Below are 14,476 nucleotides of genomic sequence, written 5' to 3' on the forward strand. Positions count from 1 at the left end.
AGGGAAGCCATTCCATGTTTGTGGGGTAGCTCAGGTACCCGCTTCTCTCCACCTTCGCCACAGGCACAGAACTGTCGACAACGGAGTATATAGGGGCAGTTCATATTCTCGGGGAATTCAGGAAGGTTGGAGAGTATTATAGGTCGAATGCGATGGGGACAAAGGGGTTAAAGAAGTCCCACACCGAAGGGATAGAATTGACACGCAACTAATTCCAGGCAGCAGAGTTAATCGAGGAAGAAGTGCATAACAAGCGAATACTTCATAGAACATACAACATAGCATATAACAACATGTAAATAGCCTGGAGATCAGCCTTATCCGGGGTGGGTCCAAGCGGTCAGCCCTACGAGAATTGATCGACGTTTTCCTACTGATCTCCCACATTTTATTCTTTATTCTCTCCTATTATTTCTCTCCAGAGTAAATGTCAACTCCCACATCTGACGTGAGAATGACCTACCGTCAAGACCTACTGTGATTGGTCAGAGTCAATTGTTTTGGTCAATCAACGTCAATCAACACTAAAAGCACGACATCGCGTACCGAAGTATATGAGCCCTCAGCCCTATGGTTCGGGCCTTATGGACGCAATATGGCTATCATTACTAGCCATTCCCCTTTTCTTCTTCCTTCTTCAGCTCCTCTTCTCTATAGCAATCTGGCGAGCCGCTGGTTGTGACCCTCCAGACTATAAAGAGCCGGAAAAGACCCGACGCAACAATGGCGGAGACTATCTCGACTCGAGTCGGTCACGCTTTCGCAAAGCTTTTACGTATTGATTTGAGTCCTATTCCCCCGATCGTCGGAGATGACACTAGAACTTATGGCTATTACGAGCGTGAGCCCACGGTGGGCGACTGGTTTCGAGGTCATACACCTACCGCTCCTCAAGTTCGTCGTTACGTCTGGGGCCTCTTTCCTTTCCTCCATTGGATCGGGTATTACAACGTGCAATGGTTGATTGGGGATCTCGTGGCAGGTGAGAATAGTCCCATTCAAATAGTCAAATACAGAGACTAATCTGCAGCTCTCAACAGGAATTACTGTTGGCGCCGTGGTCATTCCACAGGGTATGGCATACGCTGAGCTAGCCAAGCTGCCCCCAGAGTACGGTCTCTATTCTTCCTTCATGGGGGTCTTGATATATTGGTTCTTCGCAACGTCCAAGGACATCACTATTGGGGTAGGATCAGTCCTTTCTTTCCTGAGAAACAAACACCTAACACTCTCAGCCCGTGGCGGTCATGTCTACGCTCATGGGTTCAATCATCATCAGGGTTCAAGCAGTTCACCCCGAAATACCTCCACCGGTCCTTGCTTCCGCTCTGGCAATTATTTGCGGTGCGATCGTGTTGTTCCTCGGATTGCTTCGTCTTGGCTTCATCGTCGACTTTATCCCTCTTCCTGCTATCACCGCTTTCATGACTGGGTCCGCCATCAATGTTTGTGCTGGCCAAGTGAAGACAGTCCTCGGGGAGAAAGCGCATTTCTCTACGCGTGGGGCGACCTACAAGATCATCATTGATACGCTGAAGCATCTTCCATCCGCTCGGATGGACGCTGCTATGGGTCTCACAGCTTTGGCAATGTTATATGGTATACGGTCTGCGTGCAACTATGGAACGAGGAAGCAGCCCCACAAGGCCAAACTGTTCTTCTTTCTGTCCACATTGCGCACTGCCTTTGTCGTTCTCTTCTACACCATGATCAGCGCTGCGGTCAATCTCCATCGACGCGATCATCCTGCCTTCAAGCTACTTGGCAATGTCCCCCGCGGATTCAAGGCCGCAGGAGTTCCCAAAATAGATATTCCAATTATCAAGGCATTTCTTGGTGAGCTCCCTGCCGCTGTGATTGTTCTGTTGATTGAGCACATTGCTATCTCGAAATCATTCGGTCGTGTCAACAACTATACCATTGACCCATCGCAGGAGTTTATTGCAATTGGCATATCGAACCTACTCGGTCCGTTCTTGGGTGCATACCCAGCTACAGGTTCATTCTCCCGAACTGCTATCAAAGCAAAGTGCGGCGTACGAACTCCCCTCGCGGGAGTGATCACTGCCGTTGTCGTCCTTCTTGCCATTTATGCGCTGCCTGCGTTGTTCTTCTTCATTCCCAAATCGTCCTTGTCGGCCGTGATCATCCACGCAGTAGGAGATCTCGTTACGCCGCCCCGTATCACCTATCAATTCTGGCGTGTATCTCCAATCGACGCACTCATCTTCTTTATGGGCGTTATCGTGATCATATTCTCAACCATCGAGACCGGAATTTACTGCACAATCGCCGTATCACTAGCAGTACTCCTTTTCCGACTTGCCAAAGCCCGGGGTCAATTCCTGGGCTACATTCAGGTCCATTCAGTCGTGGGTGACCATATCCTCAACGCATCTCAGGGGGACCCAAACACAGAATTCGAAGATGATACCGAAGGATCCCGAAGAATCTACCTCCCAACCGAACATGACGGTGGCACAAACCCCCGAATCAAGATCCACCAGCCAGCCCCAGGAATCTTCATCTACAGAGTCTCCGAAGGGTTCAACTATCCCAATGCAAACCACTACACAGACCACCTAGTCAGCCACATCTTCAAAGCGACCCGGCGCACAAACCCACAAGCATGGGAAACAACAGGCGATAGACCCTGGAACGACCCTGGTCCAACCCGCTCTGAACGCAAGCTTCTTCTGTCGGAGGAAGCACCCACTTCCCCACTCCCAACTCTGCGCGCCATAATCCTCGATTTCGCCGCCGTCAACAACGTAGACGTCACATCCGTGCAGAACCTCATCGACGTCCGCAACCAGCTCGATCGCTGGGCATCACCAGACAGCGTGCAGTGGCACTTTGCGAACATCCACAACAAATGGACGAAGCGTGCTCTCGCAGCCGCCGGCTTCGGGTTCCCCACCGTCTCAGACGGGACAGGTCCTCGATGCCAGAGGTCGATCTTTAACGTTGCAGAGATCTTGGATAGCGGTCTACCTGCGTTAGTAGCTCAGTCTCAGGTCGGCGGACTGGAGGAATGGTCAAAGGACTTGGAGGCTGGCTTGAATGTGCAGGAAAGCAGTGCCTCGTCGGTGATGGGTGTCACTGAGGATGATATCCAGACTGTGCAGACTGGTGAGAGTACGAAGGTTAATACCCATCGTCGTCGCGGTCGATCTGGTGTCGGCACCTGTATGGCGGTCGTTGATGGAATCAATCGGCCTTTCTTCCATGTGGACCTGACTAGTGCTCTGAAGAGTGCTATGGCTGATTCTTAGGATGCAGATGCTGGCTTGCTTTCTTTAACTAGCTTTAGCCCTTATTAGGGAGAACTTGAATTTAATGGACAAGACTAGTGGCTCATGGATTTATCAATTCAACATGGATTATTTCAAGCTTCAATTTGACTTAGCATCCAACAGCTTTTTTATATACCTGTCCTCTGCACTACCGTTATTTTATTCACCGGAACTCTGCTGGGAAATCCCCTGAAGTTGTACGACATGGTGCTCAACACGGTGTCGGATCTCGATCGCGTAGATCGAAAACTAGTCCTAATCGCGTATAGCTAGTGGATTCCGATGATCTTCTCTGTGGCTGAAGAAGGGTCATGTGCACAGCTTCAAAGCACGAATTACACAACTGACTCCGTAGACTCAGAGTAACTATGTCGTACGGAATGTTCAAGCAGGATAGATCATAGATCATTCATAGCCCGAAATAAGGCATCTTCACCTTCGATAGCATTGTCAATTAACAATGCCGAGGCAAACATGTATGTTGTACACGCGACCAATGTTTTCAATCCCGGAAAGATGAAACACACGACCAATGTTTTCCAGTAAACAGGCTGGTTCATATTTCCTTTCCGGGATGAAACTGGCGCATCTCACGGCATTGACTCGGAATACCCTCGGTATCCGATGCATCCGTAGCCGTCGAGCAGGAGCAACTAGCTCCCAACAAAACCAATCTACAATGTACTACAGGAAGCATTTCGCTTCGCGCCGGAATCCCCACTGCCGGTACCGGACCGATCTGGCCGGTCTGGTCTGGTACAACATACCAGTATGTATATCCGCAGCTTGAAGATAGGGGACAGGAACGTGGGTCTGCTGTGACGGCGGAACGCGTCGAAGGCTACGGTATACGCAATGACCGGTCTACATATGTTGTGGGCAAGACTTCTGCGGCAGGGGCGGTGAATATTGATGGGTGTTTCGCCGACGGCGGAAACGCGAGCGCGAGCCTGAGGTGGCTGTTGTTACGGCCTGGATCGTGCCTGAAACGTGTTTCCTACTCGGTGTGGTTGCTGGGATCAGACCGCGTTGATCGACGTGTGCAGGCCAGGCAGTCGGTTGCGAGAGTCGATGTTTTCGGGCAGATCCGGGAGGGCGTGGAAAGGTCGTTCCTGGGATCATATGCCGCGGTTCATGGTTTCGTTCTCAAGGCTCGCGTTGGGTTGTAGAGAATATATTTGGTGATTTGGGTAATGCAGTACTGCGCGGGCTTTGAATCCGTGGGGGCGAATAACTATATCGACGAAAAAATAATGGCTTATGCGCTGTCCAGCGCATCAGCTGCGAGTAGCGAGTAGCGCTGGCGCTAGGGCCGTCGTTGCATGTGTTTCTTTTTCTGCCGAGGGCGTGAGTGCGGTTGTGCGGTTCAAGGGAAGGAAGAGTTAACTAACTACGAGTTCTAGTTAACCACCCGGGGGGGCACATTTGCTCTTATGTTAGAATAGAGAGAGTGGATATAGTTTGAGAAAGAGACTAAGCTATGGATACTGTGTGTGTCTTATGTGCCATTACGGCAATACTGCGTACACGAGTGTACAGGCGCTGAGGCTATACAATATACGGGATATGCCAAGTGGCCTCTCGCATGACCTCACGGGCAGGTCAATGATGAGTTGATGAGTCGCTGAGTTGAGTATTACCGTACCGTATTGGTATTTACCCGATTACACCCGGACGCCGCCGTCTTCAGGTATACAACAGTTCTCTTATTCTTATTCTTTTTCTTCTTTACTCAATTGCTGTAGTCAATTGCAATTGCAATATCTGTAACTATTATTATTTCCAATTCCTATGTTGTACGTTGTATGTATATCAACCGCTTTGATAGCTAGAACACGTAACTGCACCCTGAATCGAGCTTGTGTGGGTCCGCCAAGCTGCGACCAACCGAAATTCCCAAAAATCGAATTTCCGGGAGAAACGCGAAGAGCCTCTGGTTAGCCCGTTTGGGATGCTTGAATTCGGTGCAGATTCGACGGGGGTAGGTCGGTCTATATAAGGGTCTCCCACCCCGTTCAAATGGCTGAATGGCCGTTTACCGTTACTGCAAAGGTTCTGTAATCTTCTTTAGGGCAATCCGGAAAGACCAGATTTCACTGCGATAGCCGGATTACGGCGGGTCGTAAATCCAGAAGTGGAGCTGCGAAAGCAAGGACACGACAACCGGGTTTTTGTTATGTTTCGGTTTTTTTGGTTTTCGTTTCCTTGCTTATGGCGTTTCCAATCTGCTGCCTTCCCCCTGCTATAAATCTACTTAAGAATCCAACTCCTGCAGGTCCGATGCATGGCTTTTACCTCCCTCGGCAAGCCTGGGGAGGATACCGAAGCTGTTCGGAGTACCGGATCCGTACAGAATTACGTATTTTCCAAATATGACCACTCGGTGAGGTGGATTCCCGAGGGACGAAGGGGGAGACGATATCCACCTCATCCACATTATTTGGCTCCTTTCAGCCGGTGGTTGCCCAGTGACTCCGTAGTTGGTGGACCTGGAATCCGAGTCGGGCCGGTTTGGGTGACGCCGGGAACAAATCCAAGAGAGATAGTGGGCCCGAGAGGATTATGATTGGAGGAGAGGAGCTTGGAGGTGGATCGACCCACCAGATTGGAACATGCTTAAGATCCACCGCAAGGGTTGGATTATTGTGGTTTTGATTTTACGATTTTATTATTTTATAATTACAACTTGTATTTCCATTTTCTTCTCATGTTATCCCTTTGTGCAATTCGATTCTACAATTGGTATCCGTACACCGTACTCCCTTCCAATATATTCCATGTACATACTAGGTGTACCGCTAAACCTTGAAACCCCATGCAGGGGATATAGATAACTCAGACCCATACCCTTCGACGAATCACAAGTGGACCCAGTTGGAACAATACCCGACTGATCCCGACAGGTCGCAATACGCGGTAAGAATGCCAATTACACGCCCATACGCACCCCCAGCATTCCTCACAGTGTATTCTGCGTATCAGTCCACGCACAACTTAGGGCTTTTTTCTTACCTTACACAGACACTAAGACCGACTAGGAGGCGGACGGGCGAAAATTTGGCCGTAGAGTATTTATGTCCTAGTGAGTGCCGTCTCCCGTAGTTTCCCAGCTTTTTCTCCCTGAAAAGTCCATCTCTCTCCTCTTTCTTTCTTTCTCCTCTCTTCCACCCACCCTATAATTCTATAAACCCATCCATCGCAATGGCCACCTCTCGTGTCTTCGCCTCCCGCATGGCCTCGGTCATGGCCCAGACCTCCAAGGTCGCCCGCCCTGCTGCCCGCTTCCAGCTCAACGCTGCCACCAAGCGCACCTTCACCCAGAAGGCCCCCGCCTTCGGTGCCCCCAAGCGCATCCAGTCGCCCACTCTCCTCCAGGCCAAGGCTTTCCAGACTGCCGCCCGCCGCCAGTACTCCTCCGAGGTCGCCTCCGCCATGGTTGAGGTCTCCAAGAACATCGGTATGGGTTCCGCCGCCATCGGTCTCGGTGGTGCCGGTATCGGTATCGGTCTCGTCTTCGCCGCTCTCCTCATGAGTGTCTCCCGCAACCCTGCCCTCCGTGGCCAGCTCTTCTCCTACGCCATTCTCGGCTTTGCCTTCGTCGAGGCCATGGGTCTCTTCGATCTCATGGTTGCCATGATGTGCAAGTACGTCTAAATTATCTACGACTCGGGTTTTCGGATTCTTGGAAAAATGTCATCAAAACAAGGATTTTGGGTTTTTTGAGAGAATCTCTTTTTCTGCCGGGGAGGGTATTTGGTCGTGATGTATTACCATGTACTACTTTCAGCGTCATCTACAACACTTTTCTTTCTGTACATATAGAGTCCTATATGGCCCATCGACCATCCAACCTATCAAAGAGCCAAACGAAAAACTCTGTGTGTTGCGTCTGACGGCCGTATAATATTCTCTTTCCTTTTCCTAGTTCTTCCCCATGGGGTGAGATTGTATGTATAACGCCTGAATGAGTTACTTTGCTCCCAAGCTCAGAACTCCACGTAGACAAGCTAAAAGCTATAAACCCGGGGCGATCCTAGCTCGATCTTGACAACAAACAGCTGGTCTTTTTGGCGCTTGTCATATCCCGCTCTAGCCGATGTTGCTACGGTCTTGCAGTATTCGACTCGCTCTTCAACCTGCAACTACACCACAACCACCACCCATTGGCCTACAATATGTGGTGAGAGTGAACTACAGAGTCTTCACAAGACGATCGAGCTATTTTATCACAAAGAATCAGTCCTGGCGGTTCTTAATGAGCCTGAGACCCTCGACGCAAGATTCTTAGCTCCGGGACCTCGGGAACGGCTTTCCCGTAGTCAGCTGACTCAACCTGTGACTGTGACATCAGCCTCGGTATTCCAGGACTACAGATCGAGGTTCTGCATGCAGCATGCAGCATTGAAGGTGAAGCAAGTCATATCACATTTCATTGCGAGCTAGGTGTTTTGTGAATTCACTATGTTGGGGTTGGGGTAAAGCTCTGATGCTCGGCAACTTCCCCGTTTATATCTACGAACCCGGTCTAGTCCGCTTTCAGTTAGTGACAATATCAAGTATATCTTGGTGATATTGATGAGATCTCATGGATATTTCTTTTTAGGAGTTTATATATGTTTGTACATTGTATTCTGTTATTTCAAGCGGTGTCCAGCTGTGCAATACATATATTGTCGCTAGGCTTGATTCTCGAGGTTCATCCAATATATACATCGGCGACTACGAAATCATATCAATCTTGAATTATTTTTCCATCATTTTCATTTTTCTTCTGTTTAATTTGGCAAATCCAAGAATAGAAATCACAATAATCAAGAGACTTATGGCTGCAATCATCATTGCAGCGAGAAGAGCAATACACGTGCCAAGCGGCTCATCGCGTTAATACACCTGGTCGACATACACTCCTGCTGGAAGGAAAAGCTCGAGTGCATCAATAAATATACTTCATATGAATAAGATAAAACCAATGTTAACAGAAGACCTGCAAGAACGATCACAAAAGACTCCAAACATGCCATAATCGCTCGATAAACCGATAAAATCAAAACGCTGATGGGGAATATGTATCACCAGGACTCGAAAGAAAAGCCCCAAACCCCAAGTGTAAGCGCATCAAAGCAAGCCAAAAACCAAGAAGAGAGCAAGACACACCAGCTAGAAAATTTCCAGATCCTCAAACTCAACCACCAACCCATCCGCCGAACCCGTCGGCAAAGAAGCATGCATATCATCCCACATCGCACCAGCCCGCGACAGACCCGTCGGCCGACTCGCATAAACCCCAACATGAACAAACTTATCCTCCACCCCATAAAAGAACCACGTCACCTCGCGCAACTTCTTCCACGTATTCCCCACCGCACCGGGCGACAAAGCGAACGGTGACGCCGACGGAACCTGGTACCAAATCCACAGCGCATGGCCGACACGCTCGAGCTTGATACGCAGCGAGTGGATAGCCAGTCCGGCCTGAGCCGACTGCGCCAGCGGCGACAAACACCAGTCCGCGCCATCGGCCGTCGCGCTTACCGACGACGCGTTCACCGTCCCCGACGAGAACTCCATTCCGGCTTTGACCCATTTGCAGGGTGAGCGCGGTGCGCTGCGGAAGCCTCGCGGTCCGTCGACTTCAGAGGAGAAGGATTGCGGCGCCGCGCCGGCGAATATCACCAGTCCGCCTTGGTCCCATTCCAGTTCCCAGTCTGCGCTCACGGTCACCTCTGCTACGACGAAGGCGTGGCGGAGGGATGTGAAGACGATTGGGGCGGTGGAGGTTTCGCCGTTGGGTGGTTTGCGCCAGAGGTCTGTGTTTGGACCTGCGCGGAGGGTGAAGTATTCCATGCATTGGGGTAGTTCGAATGTCGGTGGCAGGTTTAGTGCCGTGAAGGTTGAACCATCTGGAGGCATTTTTGATTTCTTGGTTTGGGAATTCTTGAATTGGATCTCCACCGTTCTTAATAGATGGGAAAAAGGAAAATAATTGTAGAGTCACACTGTGTGGTGCCTCGAAAATAGGAATACCCCGGATGAGCTGCAGTTGATCACTCTTAAATCCTTCAGCGATGACGCTGGGGTCACAACATTTGCCTCTAAAGTTTAAGCAGGCGCACTAATCCGAGCAAAGCAAATCATGCACGATGCATAGGCATAGAAGGCAGAAAAAAAAATCTTGGGATATGATGCAGTCGAGAGCTGAGATACGCCGAATGCGGGTTGCGCCAGACCTGGAAATGGGAACACCGAAAAAAAGCAAAAGGAAAGTAAAGAAAATGAGAAAAAGAGAAAAAGAGAAAAGAAGGTGATTGAATCAATTATTATGGCTTGAACTACGTAGTACTTATATAGCGAGAACAAATGTCGGCTTCCCCCTAATGGAATTCAGGGGATGATCTGCTCATGTCCGGCCGGGGATGGCCCTATCAAGGAAGCCAGAACCAGAGCGCTGGGGACTGAACCAAGCTGTTGGGCTCCCTGCCGCGCTAGAGTCATGTTCTTTATGGTCGATTTCTTTGAGGCCCTCGAGAAGCGTGCTTGCATAGCTTCGGCGACAGATGGCCTGCGGGCCAGTTCGCAAGTGGCGGGTCACCATGCATCTGGGGATCCATCACGATGTGACGGGGCTTCTAAGAGGAGCATCAAAGGTCCTTTAGGCCCAAAGGACACAAGGGGCACACAGAACAAGGAATAGGGCGAATGTGTGCCGTGGACAGCTGTCCGGGCTGAAAATGAAAGAACATGCAGTCGAGAAATATTTTCATCATCCATACTGGAGAAATTATACTTCAACATATCGAGGATCGATCGGAACAATGCAGGACGCATGAACTGGGTGGAACTCAGATTCGGGGGAGCTGAGAATTGCCTAGGGATCTTCCCTGGTCGGTGGTTTGACAGCTTACAGGAAAGGCAAAAAGGCTTCTGTTTTTATTTTATCTCGACTGCGGTTTTCCCCTCCAATTAGGTGTTCTGCACGAGGCAGAAGAGGGTAATCGTGGATGTTTCATGGGGATCCTGGACTAGACGTACAACATTGTAAGATGTGAGTGTAAGTCAGATGTAAGTATAAGATAGAATCAAGAACCTCCTGCTAAAATTGTTAACTTCTTCTACGTTGTATATCTCTTGTTGTATGAAAATGAAGTAAAATCTAATCAGCTGACCTGTTTCTTTTTATGGAAGGCCTTGGCTGATTGTTTCTTTCTCTTCGTACTTTCGCCTTAACGGTGTGTGTTGGCACCTTCGGGCGCAACTTCACTATATTCTTACGCCTCTCTCGCCTAACGTTAAATACATCTCATCCCTTCCTCCCTTGAATTCCAACTCAAAGAATACGCCCCGCGCTAGCATGCGAATATGCACGGGGCGAAGTGCAGGTCCCAAAAAGGGGGCCAAACCCCGAGAAGCGAAGCCAACTCGTATTTTGGCCTGGAGCTCGCCCTCCCAAGACTAACTCAGGGCTTTGGACCAATCAAATCTGCCCCATTGACATCTTAGCTTCGTATTTGAAGACCCTTAGCCTCAATCCAAGCTAGTGCACTCGTGCGGAGGATTTGCTTCGGCCCCCTGATCCATTTATTTAAATGCCGTCCATTTCTTAAAATCTGGGGAAATTCTTAGATCTAAGATTTCGATCTAAGAATTTCCCCAGAGCTAAGCAGAACAAAATAAATTGCAAAAATGGCGCCTCGACGCGGCAGCGGAAGCTATTTTAGCTATGTCGACGATAATCCGTGGAGCGACACGATCTGGCTATCACTGGAGTATTACTACCCGGACGAATACAAGCCTCTCTTTATCACCCAATTTGTCTTTGATATTCTTTCCCTCCTCGCGTTCGTCGCCTTCCTCATTTGGGCATGCAGAATCAGAAATCGTAATCTCCCGCTGAAAGCACTCATTTGCGCCCTGATTTCCTCTATATGGTATGTGGAAAGACCCGGACTAAATAAAAAATCCGCTAACCAGTGGCTCACAGCTGCCAAATAAACATCATCGCCTGGGAAGCCCTATATGTGGCCGAGGCGGAGGTGACGATGTACTATTTGATCAGCTTGATGCTCTGGGACTTCTTCAAAGTCGTTGCGATCTGCCTCACCTTCTATGTCTTCTGGAACCTCATCCATCGCCTCCTGGGCTTTATTAGAGTCTCCGGCAAGCCTCATGCGGCAGTGACTACCATCCATTATCTCCTCCTTAGTATTATCTTCGTGGCCTCTCTTGCCGAATGGGGTATGTGTGTTGCTTCTTACGTGCGAGGCGTGGTTTCCACTCTCAACGCCGATATGCAGTGGTCCTGGACACAACTGAATGCCGCGGTGTATATCATCTATTGGGTGCTGTCATTGGAGCTCCTCGTCTGGGGAATCTTCCTGGCTATCAAGGCTCGCAGCTATGCTTTCTGGTCAAAGGTGAGTCCCACACCAAAACTTTCTAAACAGAGCACACACCAACTAACTGGCTATCAGTCGCCCGTTATGGCACTCGTCACCGCCGCCATCTCCTGGTGCGCTGTGTGTTCCACCCTGGCCATCATTTACATTCGCTATAGCCTGATGCCTACCTCTGCGTATGACTGGCCGATATACCTGGACGCCGCCAGAACTATTGTACAGTTCGTGCTCTGGGTCGGCACTTACACTGGTCTTCTCCTTTGCTGTGTGAAATGGCACACGGTCGACCAGCAGCCGAAGTATCCCGCACCTGATTATCAGTCTCAGTTCCCCGAGGGACAGTACCCTCAGATTCAACAGCCATATGATATTCCTCCGTACGTGGATCATTCAGCACAGCACCAGGCCCACCCGCACCATGTCTCGACCTAGCAAGGTTGATGTTGAGGTCTGATTCTGCTGAGTGTACTGGTTTATTTCCTTTGTTTTTGACTTTGTGAGAGTTTCTATTATAGTGATACTTCTCTTTTAATGTGTATGTTGATACCCAATACGATGCGAATGATAGCAATGCAATCCTTTTTGAACAAAACATTGTATGAACCATATTTCCAGTATGCCTCAAATAATACCCTAGAACCTAAAAAAACACAATAAACCAAAAAAGCCACTCATAAAACACGAAGAAGCAAGTAGACAAAAACGTCTTGGCAGACCAGGCGGTGGCGCAAACCCGCGACAACATCATCTTCGTTTTCGCCATCGAGCCTTCGCTCGATCAACACCCACTTTCACATCTCACAAAATGGTCTGCTCAAAATGCCAAAAGAAGCTAAAAGCTACCGAGCTCGCCACCCCCGGCGTCAAGCGCAAGAACGATATGTACTACGGCTCGCCGTCTAGTACACTCGGTGGCGGCGCAGACAAGGGAAAGGCGAAGCCGACACTAGGCACCACGGGAATCGGAAAGGTATGTTACAGAATTTGCCGTTTGATTCTTTGAATTAAGGAGAATTATCACTATTCTAGATAAGTTTTATACTGACATTCCCTCCAGAGCAAGCTCCTGAGCGCAAAAGCGAAGAATCCTTATGCGGCTTATGCTTCGTCTTGTAATAACTGCAAGGTGAAGACGGAGATAGGGAAGAAGTTTTGCCAGCGGTGCGCTTATCAGAGGAATGGTATTTTGCTGTATTCTTTGCCCTTTGTTCATTGCATATGCTGATATCGATACTAGCCTGTGCCATGTGCGGCAAGAATCTGGCGGGGAAGTCGGTCAAGGACCAGCCTATTGTCCAGGGACAGAAGTTCAACATGGCATGAGGTGCTTGTGGGTTAGATCTGGGCGATTACAGCCTTTTATTTTCTATTTTACATTGCATGGCGTTGGGCGTTGATGATACCGCGGAATATTAAATAAACATCGATATTGAACTGAAATGAACTTGATTTGACAGTGTAGGAAAATTCTAGTTATACATGGCATGCGCAATAAGAGTATATGCAATGCGCCACCAATGGTGCGCTATAAGATCGGAACAAGTATGCCTTTTCATCTCCTGAAGAACATTGAACCTCGCGTTCTCCTTCCCAGCTCCCTTAATCTGCTTCCCATCACCTCTTAACGGTCGGCCAGCATGTTCTTGATGTTGCTGTAGTATTGCGTGTTCAGGTATTGCGGGAGCTCCTCCTTGGCGAGCCACTTGAAGTCCTTGAGGCCCTGGGTGTTGACGGATAGATCGGCCTGGCCGGCCATCATACGAGACTTCAAGAAGAAGATCTTGCTTCCGGGAACCTCGATCTCGTCCGCCTTCTTGGAGCGGCGGGGGTTGAAGGAGTGCCATCCGACCGGGTGGAAACCGACCATCCAGGTGTTCATGTTGATACCGGCGGACTGGGCGAGGGTGCGTTCAGCAGCCTAGAGTAGAAATAGTATTAGTATAATTCCCAAACTCAATGCGGTTCAAAAGCATAGCACTCACCAAGCGAAGGGTCTCGCCCGACTCCACCGGCGAGCTGGGGAACTTCCAGTGTCCCTCCTTGGACTGAACAAGGAGATAGAGAGTACGGGAAAGCAAACGATCGAGACTCTTTTGGTCGTTCTTCTTGTCTGCCTCCGTGATCCGAGGATACGGCCGAGGGATTTCTTCCTTTTTGCTGGTATCTTGGGAAGTCGCATTGGCAGTGGATTCTGCGTCCTGGACAAGAGCCTCAACCTGGTGTTCAGGCTCAGACTCCTGTGCTCCTAGCAGGAGCTCGTCGTTCCATGCATCGCTCTCGTACGCGTTGTAATGTCCGATATCACGCGCGGCAGTCCGGCGCTCCTGGATCTTCTTCTTCCAGTCTTCGTCGGCTGGTGTTCCGCGCTTGAAGTAGAAGTATTTCGTAAAGGGAAGGGCGAGACGCTCATTCAGTCGCTTCTGGTAGAAAAAGAACGCTTTCTCGAACGGTTCGAGTTCACGGGTGATTTGGGGAGGGCGGGAGAGGACTACACCGGCGTTGATGATGTAGGCTGGCTTCACGGCGGAGTCGGCCGCTGTTGATGCGGAGGTCGATTCGATTGCTGGTGCTGCCGAGGAATAGCTGCGGCGGCCAATGGTCTCTTGACAGCTTCTGCACACGCCGGAGTCGACTATTGATGGCCCTGCGCGCGGAGTCAGTATCAGGAATCCGGGCAAAAACTTCAATTGGACATACGCAATAGCGAGGCCACGCGCCGTGCACCATTAGATCCTGACGACATGTTCAAGGGTGGAATGGCAATGTGTTTGGGGCTGATCGGTGTCT

The 14,476-nt window shown here is 49.7% G+C and overlaps 8 protein-coding genes across 8 annotated transcripts; 6 read left to right on the forward strand and 2 right to left on the reverse strand.

The window, feature by feature from the left end:
* Positions 1–723: 723 nt before the first annotated feature.
* N7518_002392 (SLC26/SulP family anion transporter) lies at positions 724–3,275 on the forward strand (the record flags this gene model as incomplete). Its single annotated transcript, XM_057183320.1, has 3 exons — positions 724–982; positions 1,041–1,186; positions 1,236–3,275. The coding sequence occupies 3 exons, from the start codon at positions 724–726 to the stop codon at positions 3,273–3,275; spliced, it is 2,445 nt and encodes an 814-aa protein (XP_057044770.1).
* Positions 3,276–3,756: 481 nt separating this feature from the next.
* Positions 3,757–4,465, forward strand: N7518_002393 (uncharacterized protein; the record flags this gene model as incomplete). The annotated part of the gene is made up of 2 exons (XM_057183321.1): positions 3,757–3,772; positions 3,933–4,465. The coding sequence occupies 2 exons, from the start codon at positions 3,757–3,759 to the stop codon at positions 4,463–4,465; spliced, it is 549 nt and encodes a 182-aa protein (XP_057044771.1).
* A 689-nt stretch (positions 4,466–5,154) lies between these two features.
* N7518_002394 (uncharacterized protein) lies at positions 5,155–5,544 on the forward strand (the record flags this gene model as incomplete). The annotated part of the gene is made up of 2 exons (XM_057183322.1): positions 5,155–5,277; positions 5,368–5,544. Coding segments are annotated over 2 exons (300 nt in total), but the record flags the coding sequence as incomplete, so codon positions are not given.
* A 953-nt stretch (positions 5,545–6,497) lies between these two features.
* N7518_002395 (ATP synthase subunit C family protein) lies at positions 6,498–6,950 on the forward strand (the record flags this gene model as incomplete). The annotated part of the gene is made up of 1 exon (XM_057183323.1): positions 6,498–6,950. One exon carries the CDS (start codon positions 6,498–6,500, stop codon positions 6,948–6,950), a length of 453 nt encoding a protein of 150 aa, XP_057044773.1.
* Positions 6,951–8,453: 1,503 nt separating this feature from the next.
* N7518_002396 (uncharacterized protein) lies at positions 8,454–9,206 on the reverse strand (the record flags this gene model as incomplete). The annotated part of the gene is made up of 1 exon (XM_057183324.1): positions 8,454–9,206. One exon carries the CDS (start codon positions 9,204–9,206, stop codon positions 8,454–8,456), a length of 753 nt encoding a protein of 250 aa, XP_057044774.1.
* Positions 9,207–10,976: 1,770 nt separating this feature from the next.
* On the forward strand, positions 10,977–12,121 carry N7518_002397 (uncharacterized protein; the record flags this gene model as incomplete). The annotated part of the gene is made up of 3 exons (XM_057183325.1): positions 10,977–11,221; positions 11,275–11,707; positions 11,765–12,121. 3 exons carry the CDS (start codon positions 10,977–10,979, stop codon positions 12,119–12,121), a joined length of 1,035 nt encoding a protein of 344 aa, XP_057044775.1.
* Positions 12,122–12,494: 373 nt separating this feature from the next.
* N7518_002398 (cysteine-rich PDZ-binding protein) lies at positions 12,495–13,012 on the forward strand (the record flags this gene model as incomplete). The annotated part of the gene is made up of 3 exons (XM_057183326.1): positions 12,495–12,659; positions 12,747–12,870; positions 12,927–13,012. The coding sequence occupies 3 exons, from the start codon at positions 12,495–12,497 to the stop codon at positions 13,010–13,012; spliced, it is 375 nt and encodes a 124-aa protein (XP_057044776.1).
* Positions 13,013–13,310: 298 nt separating this feature from the next.
* Positions 13,311–14,432, reverse strand: N7518_002399 (mitochondrial 54S ribosomal protein mL46; the record flags this gene model as incomplete). The annotated part of the gene is made up of 3 exons (XM_057183327.1): positions 13,311–13,607; positions 13,672–14,333; positions 14,387–14,432. 3 exons carry the CDS (start codon positions 14,430–14,432, stop codon positions 13,311–13,313), a joined length of 1,005 nt encoding a protein of 334 aa, XP_057044777.1.
* Positions 14,433–14,476: the final 44 nt, after the last annotated feature.

The sequence above is a fragment of the Penicillium psychrosexuale genome, assembly GCF_028828465.1.
Source record: "Penicillium psychrosexuale strain IBT 29551 chromosome Unknown utg000002l, whole genome shotgun sequence".
Classification (NCBI taxonomy): Eukaryota; Fungi; Ascomycota; class Eurotiomycetes; order Eurotiales; family Aspergillaceae; genus Penicillium; species Penicillium psychrosexuale.